Genomic DNA, 22,369 nt, shown 5'->3' on the forward strand with positions numbered 1-22,369 from the left:
CCAGCCATTGGCTGGCCCTGGGAGTGATGTCACCCATATGACACCCTGATAACTAGTTGGTAGAGAGCCCTCAACTTTTTTGCAGAAGGAGCGCGCGCGCCTGGGAGTGCTCGGGGTCCGGCACTTGCGGCGAGAGCCACGAGCCGGAGAGAAGGGGGTCCCGGGCTGCTTCGACCGTCGCCGCCGCCGCCGCCGCCACCACCACCACCTACGTTTCTCCGGTCGCGGCCGCAGCTTCCCGGGCACCGGGCGGCCGTCGCCGCCGAAAGCACCGCAGCCGCTGTGTGCAGCCTGGAAGGGGGGGCGGGGGGGAGGGGGGGAGCCGCGGCCGCGGGGTGCCGAGGACTTTGCAACTTGCCCGGGAAGGTGGAGGGGCGAGAGGGGGAGGGGGACCACCGCACGACACCGAGCGGCCCGGGTTGGAGCGCCCAGCCCCGCAGCGGATCATGGTGCAGCAAGCGGAGAGCTTGGAAGCGGAGAGCAACCTGCCCCGGGAGGCTCTGGACACGGAGGAGGGCGAATTCATGGCTTGCAGCCCGGTGGCCCTGGACGAGAGCGACCCGGACTGGTGCAAGACGGCGTCGGGCCACATCAAGCGGCCGATGAACGCGTTCATGGTGTGGTCCAAGATCGAGCGCAGGAAGATCATGGAGCAGTCTCCAGACATGCATAACGCCGAGATCTCCAAGAGGCTGGGCAAGCGGTGGAAAATGCTGAAGGACAGCGAGAAGATCCCGTTCATCCGAGAGGCGGAGCGGCTGCGGCTCAAGCACATGGCCGACTATCCCGACTACAAGTACCGGCCCCGGAAAAAGCCCAAAATGGACCCCTCGGCCAAGCCCAGCGCCAGCCAGAGCCCCGAGAAGAGCGCGGCGGGCGGCGGCGGCGGCGGCGGCGGGGGTGCGAGCGGCGGCGCGGGTGGCGCCAAGACCTCCAAGAGCTCCAACAAGAAATGCGGCAAGCTCAAGGCCCCCGCCGCCCCCGCGGCCGCCGGCGCCAAGGCCGGCGCGGGCAAAGCGACTCAGGCGGGGGACTTCGGGGGCGCGGGCGAAGACTACGTGCTCGGCAGCCTGCGCGTGAGCGGCGCGGGCGGCGGCGGCCCCGGCAAGACGGTCAAGTGCGTGTTCCTGGACGAGGACGACGAGGAGGATGAAGACGACGACGAGCTGCAGCTGCGAATCAAGCAGGAGGCGGACGAGGACGACGAGGACCCGCCGCACCAGCAGCTCCTGCAGCCTCCGGGCCAGCAGCCGCCGCAGCTGCTGAGACGCTACAACGTCGCCAAAGTCCCCGCCAGCCCCACGCTGAGCAGCTCGGCCGAGTCCCCCGAGGGCGCGAGCCTGTACGACGAGGTTCGGGCCGGCGCCACCTCGGGCTCGGGGAACGGGAGCCGCCTCTACTACAGCTTCAAGAACATCACCAAGCAGCATCCGCCACCGCTCGCGCAGCCCGCGCTGTCGCCCGCGTCCTCGCGCTCCGTCTCCACCTCTTCGTCCTCCTCGTCCAGCAGCAGCAGCGGCGGCAGCAGCAGCAGCAGCAGCAGCAGCGGCAGCAGCAGCAGCAGCAGCAGCAGCAGCAGCAGCGGCGGCGAGGACGCCGACGACCTGATGTTCGACCTGAGCTTGAATTTCTCCCAAAGCGCACACAGCGCCAGCGAGCAGCAGCTGGGGGGCAGCGCGGCGGCCGGGAACCTGTCCCTTTCTCTGGTGGATAAGGATTTGGATTCGTTCAGCGAGGGCAGCCTGGGCTCCCACTTCGAGTTCCCCGACTACTGCACGCCCGAGCTGAGCGAGATGATCGCAGGGGACTGGCTGGAGGCGAACTTCTCTGATCTGGTGTTCACGTATTGAGAAGGGGCGCCCTGCGTTCTCGCTCTTTCTCTCGGCGGGTGCAGAGCTGGGTTCTTTGGGAGGAAGTCGTGGCGATCATGATGATGATGATGATGATGATGATGATGATGATGATGGTGTTTGTTGATGGTGGTGGTGGTAGGGTGGAGGGGAGAGAAGAAGATGTTGATATGATGTCGTGACACAAAGAAATTGGAAAAGATGAAAATTTTGGTGGAGTTAAAAGTGAAATGAGTAGTTTTTAAACATTTTTTTTCCTGTCCTTTTTTTTTTTTTTTTGGTTTTGTTCCCCCTCCCCTCCCTTTCTTTATCGTGTCTCAAGGTAGTTGCTTACCTAGTACGGAGTTGTGATTTTTTTCCCCCAAAAAATGTGTTTTTGTAATTACCATTTCTTTTTTTCCTGAAATTCGTGATTGCAACAAAGGCGGAGGGGAAGGGGCGGGGGAGGGGAGGGAGGACCCGCTCCGGAAGGCGCTGTTTGAAGCTTGTCTGTCTTTGAAGTCTGGAAGACGTCTGCAGAGAGGACCCTTTTGGCAGCACAACTGTTACGCTAGGGAGTTGATTGGAGTTTTTTTGTTTGTTTGTTTGTTTTCTGTTTTATTTTTCTTAAGAGATCTTAAAGAACTGGTGTGTTTTTTTTAACGAACACAAAAACAAAAAGGGACCATTACAACTTTTTTTTATTATTATTTTTTGGAGGGAGAAAACTGATGTCTTCTATGCATCCGATTCTTAACAAAACTGCAGGGAGCTTGAAAAAATGCAGACTGTACAAACGCTTACAAAAAAAAAACTGTGAACTGACTTAAGATCAGAGTTTACTTTTCAGATCAAATTGTTTATGGTTTTACAAATGTGATTTCTACTTGCCAACTTTTTTTTTGTAACTTGTTCCCTTATACCTCCTTGATTGAATACCAGACAGCCTAGACCTCAGTACAAAAGGTATTGAAACATTTTTGATACATAACAGACCTCAGTCTTTTTTAAAAATTAATATATTTTCAGGCGTATTTTTGTACAGTGAAAAGGGAACATTCTTGCTGTGTTTTTTCAGTAAGACTTTCAGGCACTTCTTCCCTTTTGATTTTTTTTCCTCTGTTTTTTAGCATGCAAGTATGTTGGTACGTTATGTCCTGGTTTTAAAAGGATTAAAATTTTAAAATAATCCTTGCATCTAAAGGCCTTGTGGTTTAAAAAAAAAAAAAGCAAACTTTTTTTTGTACAGCTATAGTAGAGATTTGTTCAATATTTGTAGGTAAAGATTTATTGAAAATGGTGATATAGACCTCAGAGCTGTTATCTTAGTTTAAAGATTGTATATGTACTGTACTATAGTAGGACTTTATGTATCTCATACGCTGTGATATGTGGATGGGGCCCCAGATGGAAGGTTTGAAACTGGATTCTCGATTTTTAGCAAAAAAGAAAAGGCACATAGTTTAAAAAGTTTCTCATTTTGTGCAATATAATCTAAATAAAGTACAGACCATCTGCATATTTTGTAGCAAATGGTGGCAAAGCAGACTCAATGCACTGTCGACATCATTGCCTGTTTTTTTTAAAAAAAATTTTTTTTTGTGCTGGAAGTCTGTTTCTTGACAATTTTTAAATAAATCAGCTGGAACTGATAGAAGAAACTCTCATCGCCAGTAGTCTCGATGGAAGCCAAACTGGAGGTCCTGTTGGCGCAGAGCATTCAGTGACCAGGCTGTTGTAAGCGCGGCTGGGAGGTGGCAGAAGAGAATTCTCCATGTAGAGGGTTAGGCTGGAAAGTGCTTCATTGCCAGGCCAATTTCTTTCCTCTTCATTCCGTGGTTATTGAAAAACCGAGGAGGAGAATCCTGTCTTCCCTTTTCCTCTGCTCCCCTCCCCCTTTCCTTTCTCACCTCCAACTCCCGACCCCTCTCCCCACCCAATCTGGTTGTCCGGCGAGTTGGCGCTGGGAGGGTGGGGTAGCTGGCCGGGGAGGGGCGGGCTCGCGTGATCAGTGCCCCGCGCTCGCCTTTGGGGGCGCGGGACGGGCTCCTTTCTTCTCTTCTTGGCTGCGTGTCGTGGCGACAACCTTCCTCCGGAGCCGCGAGCGCTCCGGGCGCTCGGCTCCCCGTCGCTGCTGTCCCTTAGAGGGTGGAGCAGGCTTCGTTTTGTGATTCAAACTCTTCCCACCACCATCCTGCCCCCCTCCCCCCCACGCCCCTTTTGACGTATCTTTTCTGCTTGTGCTTAGAGGTTAGACACAGCTTTGGAGTGCGACCACAGTTCTTGACTTGGAGAGGTGACGAGTGCCAGGGGAGTGGTTGTCCGCGTCCGGCTCTTCTCTTCTCCCCCCCCTCCTCCCCACGCCCCCTCCCCACCCCTCCCCTGGCTGGGGAGCTCCCCCAGGATGGGCGATGCAGGAAAGGCGGCGGGGCGCGGCCAGGGAGAGGCTGAGCGAACAGGCGGGAGACTGGCAGGTCGGCCCAAGGCGCGGCGGTTACTGTGTGACGGGAGTCGCAGTCACCTGGGGATTTGTACGGGACGCGAGGGGTCAGGGGGAGTTAGGGCGGGGGGGAAGCCCACCTCCACGTGGGTCAGGAGGAGATGATCGCGGGGTCCATCGAGGGTACCCGGGCCTCTCGGGACAAGCCCCTGCCGCCCCGCGCGCTCCAGGGTGCAATCGGGGCCCGGGAGCGCCGGGATGCCCACGCGGTTGCCTGGTGTCTCCCGGAGCCAGAGGGAAAGCTGCTAGGCTTTGGGGTGGGGTGGTGGAGGGGGAGGGGGGCCCAAAGAGGCTCCCGCCACACCCAGCGCCCTGAGCTCGAGCACTGGCTCCCCTGGCCCGCTGGCCGCCTCTGAGAAGGCGGTTGGGCTCCTTGATTGTTTTCCATCTGCCTCCTTGGGGCGCGGGCGCGACCCCAGCGCGCGCGCTCCCTGCTCGCTGGGGACCATTTGCCTGACTCCTCCGCCCTCTTCTTCACGCGCACCCCTCCACCACCACCCCTTCTCTCCCCCCCGCCCCCCCAGATCCGGCCTGAGCTTCCGAGCCCTCGCGATCAGCCCTGGCTGGTGACCTCAGCGAGCCACGCTCACCCCTGGCTCGGGTCCCCCCCTTCCGTGCCTTCCGCCCCTCTTTTCTCCAGGGGGCCGCGCAGCGCCCGGCGCGCGGTTTTCAGCCTCGGTGTTCAGCCTCTCCGAAGTGCGGCGCTTGCAATAGAGGAGACTTTTCTCTTGTCTGTTTGAAACTTGGTGCAAATCAGCATTACTGGTTTTTTTTTTTTTTTAACCTATTGAAATGATTTCCTAAGGCTTGGCCTCCAGTTTTACTGAAATTTGGCGAGACCTAACAGAGGTGTTCGCACACCACCAAGAGCTGCTAGGCCCAAGGCGCCCCAGTGCACCCTGGCTGCCTCCCCTTCCACTTTTGCGCTCAGAGCTCGGGCCTCCCCCAGCCTCGCGGTGGCTCCGGGCGAGCCTCCCCCACCCTCCGGATGTGAAATTAGCAAGCTTCTGCTGCAGATCAGCAGATTTTCTTTTCTGTGACTTTTTCCTTTCGGTGAACCATCACATTTCGGTAGTACACTTGGGAAAAGAGAGTCTGATGGCGTTAAGGTCCTCAATGTAGAACTGGATTTCTCTGGAGTTGTTTACTTTTTTCCCCCCCAAATGCTAAACTAATGCAGTTACTGGTCGGACATTTATTTTAGCCACGGATAATTGAACCAGCGGTTTACAATTGACAGTTCTCTCTGTGCTGGTGATTTTACGTGGCTGCCCTTTGCTGCAATTCTAAATCTTGTTGAAAACACAAACCCCTTTACAAGACTGAGTCTATGTATTTTGAAAATCTGAAAACTTTGCATGTGCTCTATGTTTTAATCATAGATGAATCTTGGACATTTTCTGTGGTGAGGTAGAAACTTTACGTTAAGTAAATTAGTGATATGTAATAAATTGGCCTCAGAATGGAAACAGTCATGACTAAGAGACAGAAAAAAAAAAAAGAAGCTTGGTAGACTTAAGTTTTTTGAGAGTACAATAAGAGAAATAGAGCTAAATTAAAAGACCTGTTAGAACTCAGGACCGGCGCTTAAATGCGCTTTCCACAATATTTAAGGCTGTTTTGATGAATGCATTGTGAAGATCATTCTTAATGAATTCTTTATTGAATGTCTAAAACATAATATAATACACAAGGTATTCTTGCCACTGGATAGTCTTCAATAAAAGTTGAAATGCATTTTTTTTGTCTCTTAAGTAAGTCTTATTTTAACTAAGCATTGACAGAATATTTTAAAATGGAAATATGGGGGGTGGGGTGGGTGTGAGTGCATTGCAGCCACTGGGTATCCTGCTGTTTATAACTAGTTCACAGACTTTGATGATGGCATTTTGGTAAGATTTACATCTTTAAGAACTTGAACCAGCATTCTCTTATTAATTCTTTAAACTGTGGAAATAATCTTCCAGTTCTTACACTCTGAGATGCATCCCTTTTATTTTTTAAAAAATATGCTAATAAAAGGCAGTGTATTTAAACTGTGCTTTGCAAATATTATGTATGTTATGAATGACTACAGTCACAGGGCAAATTATTTGTAGAATGGTTATCCTTTAGCTAAGAAAAAAAATCATTTCAGCCCTTTTTGGGCAGAGATGTTTCTTTTTTTAATGTTAATCAAGGGGAAGTGATTTAAATATGCATGCATATAGCAGTCAGGATGATTTAGTTGTTTTTTTCCAGAAAGAAAAAGACTCAAAAGGCAAGGCTTGTTTTTCTCTTTTCTGGGAGTTGAAACAATAATCACTTGATATTGGTACAGTACAAGAAATTTACATTTGTTTTACAGTTCAGGATTTAAATGACTTTTGCCCAAGGATTCTGAGAAATAAAGCAAATAAGTTGCTCTATTTTAAAGTAGTCATTCAATATAAATATATTATATCAATCTTAACTTTTTTATTCTCTGATATGATTAATAATATGTATATTCTTACTTTTTCTTCTAATGAGCATATGTATCCTTGTGGACACTTTGGAGAGAGGTTTTCTTGAACTCTCCCATTTATAGAATCTTTATACTCTTTTACTGCGTGGTCCCCTGCTTTTAACAGATTTCTGAGGCAAATATATTTGTGCTTTTTTCTTATGTAGGATGACCAGTGAAATAGTTTACTGAGTTATCGATTTTATCAGTAGATAAAAAACTTTCTTTATTACAGTTTCAGGGAAGATTTTTTCAGGATATTTCTCAGTTACTCTAAGGGCCAAATTTTATAAAATTTCCATTAGGAATGTCAGTTACAAATACCCTTTGTATAGCCTAGGCCTGTGAGGATACCAAGACTGAGCCTTATGTATCCAAACAGGAATTTACCAGTTCCCAAAGTAACCGTCTCCATGTAACAATGCTTGCACATGCTTTTCTGACATTTGGCTTATTTTAATTATTTGGATATTTTCCTCCCTCATTGTTCACTTATTAGATTTATTCCACTCTCTCTCCTTTTATTTGATGATCTGGCAAATTCTGCCCTTTGTTCACAACTCAGTATTTTTTGCCCTTTCTTTAGAGTCCACATTTTCAATCACAGTAAAGATTAAACAAAATGAATTGAGCTCTCTTCCATTTTACTTGCTACTGGCTTTTTTTTTCTTGAATCCTAACATATCTTCATTTTTTTCCATTGTAGTTATTTTTTAACACTACCTATATCAATTAGCTGCCTAATTAGTTTTATCTATTCCATGTGGATGCAGTGAGTTTATAAGAGAATTTCACAAACAAGTAGTTTTTTAGTGAACTTAAACAGAATTTTAAAGGAGACCTATTTTTATACTCAATAAAAGCACAAAAGTGCAGAAAGTATAAAATGGCTTACAAAGGGAAACATACGTTCATAATGTTCCATGTATAAAAGTAATAATTTTATTGGGTAGAGATACTCTTAAAAGATTCAATACCTCTGCCAGTGCACAGATAGGACTGTTTTAAATGACTTGGGAACTTCTATTGCCTGCAGTTGCAAGCAGATGACTTTTCTGTAGAGAAAACAAACCACTAAAAGCAATATGATCGAGTTGAGATGTGGTTTCACATGAGCAATTGATGAAACGACCTGGACATGCAAAATGGAGGCTCCCTTTTCATTGTTTGATCAAACTTCTTGTATGTAGTCAATAGACTTGGGTTTTCTCTGCTGTGAAAGTGACAAGAATAAAGCAATATGACAAAAAAAAAGTTTGAAAATGTGTAAAAAATATATATATTTACGGTAGGGTCCTTAAAGTGACTTTGATCCTTAAGTTGTTTTATTAGACATTTTACAGTCCCTCTTCAAAGATAAAACAACTGGAAATAACATTGATATGCCATATAAAGAATTTTGATCAAATAAGTATTGGCAAAGGGCCCTCTAAACACATTTTCTTCATCCAACTTACGTTCAAAACACTATGCCTCATCCCTTGAATCACATAGGGAGAAACATTCTATGCCATTATACCATTAATTTCCCATTTTGTCTACTTTTACTCTTGTACATATGTTGTGGGTTTAAGAGTCTTTTGCATTTGTTCTGTGACACCTATTTTTGAGTGGACTGTATTAAGATGGAGGCCTACTTTTCTGGTTTGGGACTCCTAGTGGCTATGGCATCCCGTAAGATTTCATGATGGCCATCATGGCAACCACCTGATGTTAGAGCAGTTTTTAGCATGACACTGTTAGCAAGTATGTATTTTCCAAGGCCACATGAAACTTAACCTTTGGTAGCCACTCCAGGTTTGGGAGCAGAAGAGCTGAAAAACCCTTTTGTTTAGAAGTCTGAGTGGTTTGTGGGGGGGACCGTTTTTTAGAGTTTGCATGCCAGCGCAGGACCTAATGCTGTGAGACAGAGGGGTAAAGCTAGCCTAGGCAGTGCGCTGGAGGGTGAAGTGTTTGATAGCACTAGGGGGAAAAGAAAATGCATGGCAAAGTTTCGTCTTCTGTAGACTATCTAGCATGCAGAGTTTAGTGTGTTGAAACAGTGTATGACAATTGCTGTATCAAAGTTGTAAAATTAAGCATTATTTATTGAAAACTATGTATTTTTTTGTAAAAACCTGATCACATAGAGAATATCAGTGGCTTGTGCTTGTGCTTCGGTCGAACCAGCTTCCTGACCCGCCCCCTTTGGTATGAAGTGTTGATGCTCAGGGTTGAAAATAGTATACCCCCATGTCTCTTTTGCAAGAGCTTTCACAGAGGAATACATTTGTTCAAAAGACTCTAATAAAATTGTGTGATCGATCTGCACTTGTGGTTTTTATGTGACTTTTTTCCAGTTTTGCATTTGATAACTACTGTTTAATTCCTGAAGTAATGTCCTTAAAATTGATGTCAAGGACAGGCTTGAAAAGTACTGGGGGTCAGTCTAGGGAAAAGTAGGCCCCACAGGAATGCTGGGGCAGGTCTGAGCTGCTCATAATTGGATTAAGCATGGTATTAAAGTCTCCAGATGTTTAACTGGCCAATAGAATTTTTAAAAAAGTAATAGACAAAGTATAGAAGGGTAGATGAACATGTTTTGTCATTAATGTTTGAACTAGAAAATGAAGGAAAAATATCAGGGCAGTAGCTGCTGTGGAATTCAATGCCAGCAAACTCCATTTCTCTGTGTCTTTTTTTTTTCTATAAACAATTTACAGTGTAAATGTATTTTGACATAGAAATCATTCTGTATTGAGATTCTTGATATAAAATGCTTTTATGGAAGCCTGTAAGTGATCCTTGGAATTATTATCAGATTTTTTAAAAGATGTGTTTACATGGTGAGTGTTTGTTGTATATTAAATTTGGTTTTGTAGAAATGTTTGTGTTGTATTGTAACAAATTTCCCAGTGCACAATTAACACAGCCACCCATAGGTTCTTTCTTAAATCAATTTTCACTACAAACCAAAGAAGGAATATCAAAAATGGCCTTGGCATCTCAAATTATTATGGTACCTATTCAGTATTTTTAAATTTTTTTACCTTGGTAGAATCTTATCCTTATTTATATTTTGAAGCAAACAAAAAATAGAACTTGTATACGTTTCACTGAGTTAAAAAAAAAAGGTTCTTTGCAGTTAGTACTATTGGACCTAAATATGTTTCAAATTCCTCATTTAGAGTCCTATTTATTATACTACTTGACTTTTAATAATGTAAGTGTTTTAGACAGAAAGTATTTTCAAGGCAACAATTAGATTTATTGAAGATAATCTCGAGCTAAAACTTCACAGGTAGGAGAACATACATATAAAACGTAAAATTGTGACCCAAAATGTTCTCACAGTAAATCTGGAAGTAAAAGGACAAACTGAGATGCTGTCACCTTACTGATTTCTTAACTTCAAAATGATCCCAAAGAATAATGCTATATTCTTATTGAAAGATACATGGGGTCTACCCCAAAAGGAATCTTTTATGACACATGTAGCTTTGGTTGAATTTGAAATAATTGAATTCTGATTTTGACATTGGTTCAATGGGATATATTTAATAGTCTGATATTTTAAGATTGGTGGGAGTATATGTAGCTGTGCCAGCACAGATATCACTGAATATTTTGTCATCTGATATGACTGAATTACAGAGATAGAAATTTTATCTTCTATGATCAAATAAAACACTAGATCTAATTATAATACATAACTCATGAGAAAGTTTGGAAAAACATAGAAATTAGACCCCTTAGATTTCTCTTTCTACAAAATGATCACTGATGTGTATTTAGCTTGAGCTGACATACCATAGGTGCCAATTATTGGCTGCCTTCCAAGTCTCCTGTAGGATTTTGCATGCTCCCATTTCCTGCTGGACTAAATAATCACCCTCTGAATAGTGGCCCTGACTACAGTTAATTTACCAGGATGGCTGCCAATCATGGATGACATTTCTTGCTCATAAACTGAAACACATTTGATTTTTTTAGTAGTTAAACTGGACTAGTAATCTCCTTGGATTTAAAACCTCACCCAGATGTGTGGCTAAAAAACAGACAGACTGATCAAGTGCTCTGCAGAATTTGAGCTGAGAGTCCATGAGGGACTCTTAGGGCTGAAATAGCCATTATAAGATGAAATGTTAAGGTTAAAAAAAAAAAAAGAAAGGAGAGGCAGGAATGTGGCTAAGTGGCAGAATGCATGATTTGCATGTTGTGAGGCCCTGAGTGAAATCCCCAAAATAATGGTTAGGAGGGAAAGGAAGGGAAAAGTAGGTGAAATATAAAGAAAAAGGAAAGAAGACAAAATCTGAAGGACAAAAGAGAAGCTGATAAATTATTGACGGGGTGGTGGGGGCAGGGGTATAATATGACTTGGAAAAAGGAATCAATCCAATACTTCAAGGAAAGCATTTTCTTAGTGACTTCCTGGCTCCAGTTTAGTAGAACTTACTATTAAAGTAGATGTTAGTACAAGTTGTGAAGTGAGTTCTTCAGGAAAACTTCTCTACAAGGAGGCGTGTGTTTTCTGCACTGGTGCTGTTGTGTTTGTTTCTTCCTTGTGAAATACAGATACAGTTACTGGAGCTACAGGTGTGATAGTGTGAAAAGAATTCCATAATCTTTGATCAACGCCATTGCCAACGATGGCCCATTTTTGTATATCCAAAGTTGCTCAGATTTTCTCTAAAATGAAGCCAAACCCAAATCACAATAAACCCCTAGTTTCTTGAGATTATTTGGTTATGTCTTTTTTTTTAAATCCTCTGAGTATAGCTAAAACCACCTCTAGGGTTAGGATGATGTGTTAAATGTGAAAAAATATATAGGGAGAGATTTTAGTAATACAAAAGCTAAAGACATGATTTGAAAATACAGAAATAAATTAAGTAACTTTAGGGGCTGGAGCAATAGTACAGTGGGTAGGACTTCTGCTTTGCATGTAGCTGACCCGGGTTCAATTCCCAGCAACCCGTATGGTGCCCTGAGCACTACCAGGAGTAATTCCTGAGTGCAGAGCCAGGAGTAACCCTGAGCATCTCCAGGAGAGACCCAAAAAGAAAAAAAAAGAAGAAATTAAGTGACTTTAAATTTACTAATGGAACATTGAACTTGCTCACTTAAATTTTAAGATTCAAGAAGTATTAAAATATTTTTAGAGAATTAGTATACATTTGTAGAGTTTCTATTTTTTTTAAAGTTTCTATTTTTTTAATATTTTTTATTTTTTGAGTGGGAGAGAGCGGGTAGGACCACACCTGTTGGATTCCGGAGCTACTCCTAGATCCAAGCTTGGGAGTCACTTCCAGCAGTGCTTAGGGGTGGTGCTAGGAATCAAACATGGGTTGGCTGCATGAGAGGCAAGCATCACAGTCCTTGTGCTATCTTTCCAACTCTGTAGAGTATTTTCACTTTAGTATGATACAGTAGTTTTCATCTGTCTTCACATAACAAACATATCATGACTCCTTTGGCGAAAGTAGCTGTTCTAGATGGTCTAGAGCTGACATAAGGACAGAGTGATGGAGAATCTTGGCATTTGGTGGTAGCAAAGCTAAGGTGTAGTAACTTTGTACATCAAAAACAGAAACATTAATGTGACCGTAAATAATATTGCTACCTTGACTACAATTAGAAAAAAATACACTAAAGGAAGGACAGCAAAAATAAAAGTGAAAATAAGGTGTGGGATGGAAGTAACTCTTCTAAGTCTATCACTCTCATCATCCTTTTCTGCTGCCAGGTTAGATAAAATCTTATTTGACTTGAAATTGAATATTTCAAAATAGGATATTTTGTCTCTTCTAGTCTTGGTTTCTTAACACATAGCATATCAAAAGTCACAAAGTCACAAAAGAGTGCAAAGAAATCAAATTAACGAGGAGGCTATAATATACAAAACGCTAAAATATGTGGGATAATTTCATGAGCACAAACAGCTATATTGAAATGACCCTTAGTATACCAATATATCATATTACCAAAAATTGGTATAATAGTGACAGTAAATTATTCAAAAAATGCTAGAATTGTATTCACTGTGACCTACTCGAGAAGGCAGAAGACTATGAAATACATTATTATTACTACTCAATACTAAAGTCCAAATGTTCTGGAAGAATTATTATTTTTGCAAGACCATTTTCACTCACTACTGCATTATAAATAAGAAAATTATTTTTAATCTAATAGGAGATAGTTAAAGATAATGAGCCTTTGCATTTTGAAATCAGGTAAGCTACAAAGGCAGAATAGCATTTGAGTGAGACCAACTGTAATGTCTTCACCAACAGGCTACAATCACGTACCACAAGGCCCTCTATTTCAGTCCCAGTTTGCACAGTGCAGGAAGGTAAACAGAAGCAGATGAAAACAATTGCAAAACTCCATGAAAAAGGAATTAGGAGATCAGGGGCTTGGATGACAGAATGGGTGAGAAAGCATTTCCCAAAAAAATGTGTAGATGGAAATAATCAGAGTGAACTGGGATGGACCTTGTCTGGTTTACCAGATAGCCAATCACCTCAGTAAAGCAGATTTCTTTGTACAGCGCCATAATTAGTGACCCACGCTAAGTGAGAGAAGCTAAAGATGTGGAGTTGACCACAGAAGCGAGGGAGTAGGAGATTAAGAACAAAATGAAATAACAAAAGACATGTACATGTACGTGTATTTAGATTAGAAAAAAGAAAGAACAGTGTCAGGAAAGAGTGTAATCTTAAATTTTCACTTAATAAGATAATAATTTGAATTTAGGAATACTCTTGAGCACTGTTTTTATGATATTTGATCTTTTAGGTATTAACAAAAGTATCTGTAGGGAAATGTTCCGGAAGCAGTGATGTAAAGGATGATTATAGTGAACACACACAAACCTGCTCAGTCATCCTAGAGCCTTCACTTTTCCTCCTTTGTTCCCAAATGGAGACATTTGTTCCTACAGTAGTACTGAGTCAGAAGTGGTAGGGGGCAAAATATGGCCATAGGAGTCTAAGTTCTATAGTCGAAATAATGGACTTCTGCTTAGTTATGCTCCTTTCTGCCACATGTCCCTGGAGAATTTACTGAATCCTATTGCTGCCTTTCTGTCCGTACGTTTTATTAGAGCATTACGAGTAGACAAGATTCTTGCATTACCAAAAAGGAGTCAGTTAATTAACTCTATTGCTCTATGATCATTGTGGTTAGGCAGAGACCCTTCTGCATGAACTCCATTTTTCCCGACCCTGGCAGAGACGTCTTCTTGGAGCTCCCTAAAGCTCGCACTGTATGAATGATGGGGATGTGAAAGCATATTTGGGAAGGTCTGTGTTCTGAGGGAAGATCTAGGTGGAGGCATAGCATGCCCCATTAAAAATGAGAGCCCAGTTTCAAAACAAGATTGCTCAGTTCCTGCAGTCAGCAGAGAGATTGGCACCTATAACTTTCTATCCAGTATTCTTCCACCAGAAAACAGTGAAATAGAATATGTTGCTGCTGTGATTCCTATGCATAAGAGATGAGACCCTTAAAGCACAGTGGAAAAGTAATTTACGCAATGAGACATGAAAGTCATTGCAATTACTATAGTTAACTCACAATTACCTCCAACTAACAAGGTCTTATCAAAAATGTTTGGTTACTTTAGATTGCATGAAGATGACATTGGTCATGGATTAAAGGCCATTCTTAGCATTGCACCCATTTACAAAAACTCAGAGGAAGAGAAAAGGGAAAGATCAAAATGAATTTTTCAATACATTATGATTTTTAAGGTAATTCAGTTGTCTCCAAACTCTAGTATGCCAGAAATTATTAGCCAGAAATTCTTTTGAGAACCTTCAATGACTGCAACATACCATTACACCTTAAGAAGTTGTCTTCTAAGGCAATAATCTCCAAAAGAAGATTCTGACATTCTTATATTCAGACAGGATCCAGAGATAATAGTAAGGAATAGTGGTGCAACAGCTTACAATTAGATTCATACTAAATGTATTTATATTTTTAAATAATTCATACATTTAAATACCTGCTCAAGAAAATGTAATGACTAGAATTGTATGATGTGCCACAGTTAAGATTCAAGGTTAATCCTTGTTCTGGAATAGAGAAGAGATGGTATGGGACTGAAGGGATTATGACTTCTACTTCTGCTGTGTCCCAGCTCAGCCTGTGAGGTATTAAACAACTAATATTGCCTCCTCTGTGTCTTCAGGTGAAAAATTGCAGTTGAAATAGTTGACATTTGAGATATTTTTTAGCATGTCTAACATATAATACAAATAACTACAATACATTTAAATTTAGGTTTTGATGCATTAGTATAAAGTGGTTTCAGAGAGAGCAGGTTATATGAAAAAGAAACAGACCAAGAAAAAAAGCCTTGTAATTTGTGAAACTAGAAACATAATCCAAAATGTAAATTTATTCATACTTTAAACATTTTCAATGCTGTGAGGGTCAAAATGCATGACCATTGTCCCTGAGTTTTTTTGTCTGTTTGGGGGATCATCTGTAGTTTGGAGGCCCTGACTTAGAACAAATGAGATGAAAAAAGAAAAGGAGGGAGGAGGAGAGGAAGAGAGAGAAGGAGATGAGGAGGAGAAAGTACAGAATAGCACTGTAGAACTGTTATCCTATTGTTCATTGATTTGCTCGAGCGGGCACCAGTAATGTCTCCATTGTGAGACTTGTTGTTACTGTTTGTGGTATATCAAATATGCCACAGATAGTTTGCCAGGCTCTGCTGTGCAAGGTCCAGAATCAGCAGAGATAAATTCTTAAAAAAAAAAGAAAGAAATTGGAGCCAGAGAGATAGTACAATGAGTAAGTCATTTGCCTTGCAGACAGCCAAATCAGTCTCAATTACACTGATCCCTGCACAGAGTGAACCCTGAGCCCAGAGTAAGCCCTGAGCACCACTTGGTATGACCCAAAAACCAAAGGGGAAAATAATTGCAGAAGAGAAGGTAAGTGATGGGGGAGAATGCTCCCCAGAGTTCTCAGGGGGAAAGGGAGCCACAGCCCAGGCTGGCTTCTACTTTTCAATAATTGGACCAGGTAGTAATGGTACTGTTCAAGTACATTGAGGCTAAGCCCATAAGGATCACTCTGATGACCAGGAGCCACAGAACCAAACCTGGCTATGCTGGGGCAGGGGGGTGGGGGACGGCGAGGATGGCATGACGTAATGCAAGGAATTAAACTCAGGACTTCGTGAGTGCCAGACATAAGCCCTTTGAATTATTGCTTCTGCCCTAAATAAAATCTTTTTATAGCTATGTCAATTGACAAATTCCTTAAATTGAGAAAACATAAACATATTTTAGCATTAATAGAGATAACGTGTCATGAAACACAAATCTGGTTTCAAAAAAATACCAAACTTCAAAATCACACAACCAAAAATACAGACGTCTGGGCTCATGTCCCAAAATACTGATTCATTGTATTCATAACAAAACCTAGAATCTATATTTTTTTAAACACTGTATCTTGATAATTCTGAAACTGTTTGGTCACAAAGGAGCTTCTTGAAATCCTATATTTTTATGTTTTGCCAAAATTAGTGCCTCAGGGTTAAATAGAAATATACAAATATATATTCATAATATAATGTATGCTAATATAGTCTTGTGATATGTGTATATAAGTTTTGTTTTACCATTTTTTTTTTATTTTTGTGCTACCAGGGATTGAACCCAGGGCCTCACACACATGAAGCGAACTCTCTCTGGCTGAGTTACATCTCCCAGTCTAAGCTTTCTGTTTCTAAATTTACCCATGTGCTGCTATCTTTAGTCCATGCTCTTGTGACCTAAGATGCGTTTGTTGAGTCCTGAGTGTGTTTGGTGTGAGATGACATTTCCCTTGGGCCCCCGTGGTCAGCTGAGAGGACATTCATGGTTGCATTGCACACTGAGGACTGTGACTCAGATGAGCTCAGGGCTTGGAACGAGAGGCAGGGAGGTGAGAGAGGGGTCCCAGAGGTCACTGGTCCAAAAGGGGGGGGGCGATTTCTATGTGGCACCCATTCAAGGAGTTAGAAACAATGCACGCACCCAGAACTTGTACCTCATATTTTCCTTGGAGCCGCTGTCTAGAGGGAGAACTGTAGGGTGCTGTGCAGATGACAGGAAATATGAAAGGCCTGGGGAAAGCCTTGGTTTTTGTTTCAATGTTATCTCTGTTGTTCTTAGTATTACTTGTGCTGGCATAGGACACTTGTGCTTTTTTCGTTTAATTTTTTATTTTGGTTTGGGGGCCGCACCTGGCTATGTGCAAGGTTCATCACTCCTGGCAGGGTTTGGGGTATGGTGGACCACATACAGTGTCAAGGATTGAACCCAAGTCAGCAATGTGGAAAGTGGGTGTCTTACCTGTTGTATTACTCCTCTAGTCCCAACACTCATCTTTTGAGTGGGGCCCTTTGATTTAAAGCATCTTCTCTCTATATCCCCACCATCAGGCCTGACATCCTTACTTCACAGATGCAGTCCAAGACTTTATGTAAGCGAAACAACACTAAATGTACAACTTGATGTTTCAAATTGCTTAGGTTGGCCTGGGGGTTTGGGTTGAGGGAGCAAAACTATATTTTAAAAAAAAGCCCAATTAGATAATGACTAATGAATAATTCTGAATAATTGACATTGTTCAGATACTGTCTTAGACTTTGTCAGTTCATTTTTTTTTTTTTTTTTGCATCTGAGAACTGGGGCAATAGCACTGAGAAGTGCATTGAAACTACTGTGGTCAGGCATGGCCATGAAGATGACAGCCGTTTTCAAATATGGACAAGTGTTAGTGTCACTCAGGCTTTGATATTTACATTTTTAAGCACTTGTAAAATCAAGATCATATTCCTTGCTTCATTGCTATGTTCCTGATTAACATTTGCAAAGTTATAAAACCTCTGGACTTAAAAAGCTGGTGTTAGAGCTGGCCTTGAATAATATGAAGCTGGAACTGGGTGATTAAAGAAGGAGCAAAGGGAATTCATTTTGGGAAAATTTGTTACAAACTTAAACATGAAATAAAACAGGAGCTAGAGAGTTCTGTATCAGATAGCAAAGACTAAAACAAAAGGACATTTTCCACATAATTGCAAGGGCAGATAAGAAAAATAGCTAACCCCTGTGTAATGCAAAAAGAGTTATTACCTCCTGAATATGAGATTGTTGATGGAAGACTTTTCAGAATTGGAATGTCAATACGGATACATATACAAGACAGGAAGAACAGGAGGAGATAGTCTTGTACATCAAAATGATTTATCATGCTAATAAGATAGAATTTGACAGTGGCGAGTGCTGTTTATATACTTCAGATGGAAAGATGGATGGAAAAGCTAAGTGCAGTTACAGGGAGGCCGCCACCTATTCAATTAGATGAGCCCTGAAGAAGAACAAACCTTGGCTAAAGAACTACAGGGTAGATCATTCAGGATAATGTCCAAAGTCAACAAGAAACTTTGTAAAGCAGAAAGTATGGAAGAAATTGACCCTGGGCAGGAAAAAATAACTAACTCTTGATACAGTGAAGCTCAGATGAGGACATAACCTGGGGCCTTCCAATATAGCCATGAGCTTGCAAGGGATGAGTCTTGCGTAAAACTTGTTCCAGCAGACATTGTATATAGTCCCAGAGGGAAGTCTGGATAGAAATGCACAGAATACCCCCAATAATTTGAGGCATGTCTTTGTAGCACCTCTCTACAGAGAGAACCCTACATCTCCACCCACCATCAAATCCCACTTGACAAAATAACTCTATGACAGCTTGATTATAAAATGGATTAATTATTTCTCCAGAGAAACAATCAATGGGCCATATATGCATAAAGACAGGTTTATTACATGAATTGGCTCATATAAATATTGAAATTATAGATATATGTGTGTGTGCACATATATATAAGTATCTGATGGGGTAGAAACTCCAGGAAAGTGTTGCATTTGAATATGAAAATGCAGGACCCACAGATGACGTAGATAAAGTCTGAAGACTGATTGCTTGCAGAATTATATGGGAAATCAGGGTTTTTTTTTTTCTTAAACCTCCACCTGATTTCATAAGGCCCACCAGGTACAATGACATGCAATCTGCTCTACCCAAAATTCCATCAATTGAAATGTCTAATCTAGGTCACACTCATAGGAGCATGCAGAACAATGTTGGTACCCAATAGAGGGGTACTGTAGCCTCGTCAAGTTGACACAAAAAATATACCCATTACAATATGGGGGAGCAGAAACCTGTTACTGTACTATGAACATACATGAATGTAAAAGAACACTGCTATCGAACTATAGACATCTGCCTCTCAGAGGCATTTAATGCCATAAAAAGTATTTCCAAATATTCCCCAAAATGGCCGACTCAGGTTCGATTCCTCCATCCCTTTTGGAGATCCTGCCAAGCTACTGAGAGTATCCCTCCCGCACTACAGAACCTGGCAAGCTACCCGTGGCGTATTTCTTATGCCAAAAACAGTAATAACAAGTCTCACAATGGAGACGTTACTGGTGCCTGCTCAAGCAAATCGATGAACAATGGTACGACAGTGCTACAGTACAGTACAATTCCCCAAAGTACTATTATTTAATTTTACCTTGGAAGCTCTATAGTCTGATTCACCTAAAATCAGTTCCATGGCAGTGGCCAAGTCTATGGCTTCTCAGGTGAGAGCCTGCCCAAGGCAATGTTCCGCCCTGGCCCATTCCCTAATCTATAACCTAGATGTTGCAGAAGGAAATGGTACTTTCTTCTTTAAATGCTACTTTTCTTTTAAGTAGAGGCCATCCTCCGCAGCACTGAGGGGGCCAAGTTGCTCCTGCAGGTGCTAGGATGTGAGCCTTTGGTGCTCAGCCAGTGGTGTCATACTGTGCTGGGCTCAAGGCCTCCAGGTCACCCCTCGTTGGTACTGGGTGTGGACCACATGTGACTCAAGGTAGAGAACTGAGACTCTTTTTGAGTGCTCTACCACCTGAGTTAGCTTCCCAGGCTTTTAAAAACTTGTTCTGTTCTTACATGCATTTGTATTGGGTCAATGAAATTCTTCTCAAGCATTTGTGGTTTGAACAACTGAGTATAAGAAAGACCTGGAAGTAAATCTTCAGGGACAAGAAGGAGTGTTTAGTGTAAAGCTGGAAGTGTTACCTATGCATTAAAGGATGCAAGCATTCAGGGTGGAAGCGGGTGTGATTATTCATTTCGCTGACACTATCCCCCTCAGTACTTTGTTTCATGGGAGACCAATCCAGCATACTTAGAGAAGACATTGGAGTAACTGCATTGCGTCCTGGGATGTGAATTTTATATCGATTGGCAACGTGAAGAGATGGTCAGTGACCTGGTTAAACTTTTCTTCCTGCTGACTCTGTGAAGGCCTTTCCAGAAGGGATGTGCATTGGAATGGGCAGAAAAAAGGAGTGAAGATTTGTTCTCATCCGAATGGGTGAGCACCATCCAAACCTTGGAGGGCTCCAGCGAAGGAGAAGTGCAGAAAGGTTGTACTGATTCTGCTTGACTTGGTGAGCTCGGACTCCAGCTTTCCCTGGCCCAGGAACTTCAGAACTCCTGGACTTTGTGCCTATGGGTTAGAGAACTTCCGCCAGTCACTTTTGTATTTCTCAGACCTTTAGTCTTATACTAGAAAACACCGTCAGCTTTCCTGGGTCTTCTGCTTTCAGAAGGGAGATCAGGAAATCCTTTCCCTCCATAATCATGTGAGTCGATTCCATATTTAATCTCCTCAATATATTTCTCTGTATCCTGTGGTTCTGTGTATCTGGGGACCCTAAATGGGTCCCCCAGTCCTATTACTGAGCTCTAATGCTTCAGTGAAAATTTCTTACTGCTTCCAGCTAAATAAATTCTTAAAAACGCAAAACTATGCACAACATATTACTTGAAAGAGAATTACTTGTACCTCATATTAAATATTAAGAAAAATATTTGTTAATTTTTAGCAGTTTAAACTTGATTTTTCCTCTACAGAGATAAGACTTCAAATAGGCTAGAGAAAAAAAGAAAACAATTTAGCTCTATTTCAGTGATGGATTGTGGTTCCATTAGCTTTGGGTTTTTTTTTTTCATGTGTTTGTTATTTTTCTTTTACTTTGTAAAGGTTTCCAATAATCTTCAGGGTGAAAGATACCATATAATGAGTCTTATTATTTGTATTTAATGCATTTTTGTAGTTCATATTTTAAAGACAAAACATGCAGAAGCATTCATTTTATTTTCTAAATGGAGAAATATTAACATATTAACACAGCTATAAATTTACTATGCTGCAGATAGGAAATTAATATTGAATACATAATGAAGGTAAATAACAAAGGAAGAAAATATGATGCTTTACAACAGGAAAAAAATTCACAAACTCCAACATAATTCTATTTGAATCTCTCTAATTATTCCATAAAATAAGTCATATGAAATAGCAGACACTGAGTAATGGCCTCATGCTGAATACGACTCTGGCTACTTTTGAAATAGTTGGTTTCCCATTAGCAAGATTCAAAAAATTCTAATAAAATATTTACCAGCTATTACTTTTCTTGACCTATTAGTGGAGTTCACTAATGGACTCGGGGTTTTTTAAAATGGAAAGTTACATATTTCTCCAGCATATAAACCAGGAAGCCTCTGTGCATATTGTGTGTCTATTACACTTTCTGAACTATAAGCTGGTATACTTTCCAAGGTCACATTTGGTACTGAACCTTGTACGCTGTCATGATCACACAGTCCAGGCAGCTATGTCCCTTCAGCACAAGCAGGACAAATGGACTCTGCTGAATAAATGGCAAACAAACGTGTTGAAGAATATGTAGTGAGTTATAGCATTTCAGAAAGATTGCAGGGCTACCTTCTACCGTCCATGCAGCTGTCACTGCCAGAACTAATGTGTAACCGCAAACACAAGCATTTTCTCTATATTCTTTATTTCTAGTTTAGATTTGGTGCTGTGAATTGGCTGACAGCCTAAGCCTAAGTTCCAACCACTGTTTCTAGTATTTTTGTTGTTGTTATTGCTTTATTTATGTAAGTCACAGTGACTTACAATATTGTTAATGATAGGGTTTAGTGCCTTCAACATTCCAACACTACACTCTCTACCAGAGTATCTGCCTTTCTCCACCATTGTCTCAGGGCCCCACCGTGCAAAACTGCCATTCCCTGCCTGGTCTCCCCAACATGGTAAATTCAGTTCTATACACCAAACTTTGGTCTTTGTTGCCTCTGGCCCTTTGCTATTCCCTTATTATGCTTCCTTATATCCAATACATGAGAGAGATTATTTTGCATCTGTCTCTCTCCTTCTGGCTGACTTAACTCAGCATGACTCCCTTTTGCTCAATTCATGTTGTGGCAAATTACATGATTTTGTCTTTTTTATTGTTATTTGCATAGCTGAATAGTATTCCATTATGATATAAACACTATCATTTCTCTCTTTCTATTTTTTTTTTTTTTAGTATTTAGAGCACACCCAGCAATGCCTAGGGATTAATCCTGGTTCTGCACTCAGAATTTATTCCTGGAGAGGCCTGGGGGCCCAGGATTAAATTTAGTTCAAGG

The 22,369-nt window shown here is 41.9% G+C and overlaps 1 protein-coding gene across 2 annotated transcripts; it reads left to right on the forward strand.

Annotated features, from left to right (window-relative positions):
• The first annotated feature begins 309 nt into the window (after positions 1–309).
• On the forward strand, positions 310–22,369 carry SOX11 (SRY-box transcription factor 11). 2 transcript variants are annotated; one of them, XR_008627286.1, is made up of 2 exons: positions 310–4,303; positions 22,267–22,369. XR_008627286.1 is itself a non-coding variant. In XM_055120931.1 (1 exon), exon 1 carries the CDS (start codon positions 447–449, stop codon positions 1,848–1,850), a length of 1,404 nt encoding a protein of 467 aa, XP_054976906.1. In that variant the 5' UTR covers positions 310–446; the 3' UTR covers positions 1,851–9,583. The 2 variants fall into 2 exon arrangements, 1 of the variants encoding a protein (XP_054976906.1); XM_055120931.1 differs by lacking the exon at positions 22,267–22,369 and having other exon boundaries at positions 310–9,583.

Source organism: Sorex araneus, chromosome X (genome assembly GCF_027595985.1).
Source record: "Sorex araneus isolate mSorAra2 chromosome X, mSorAra2.pri, whole genome shotgun sequence".
NCBI lineage: Eukaryota > Metazoa > Chordata > Mammalia > Eulipotyphla > Soricidae > Sorex > Sorex araneus.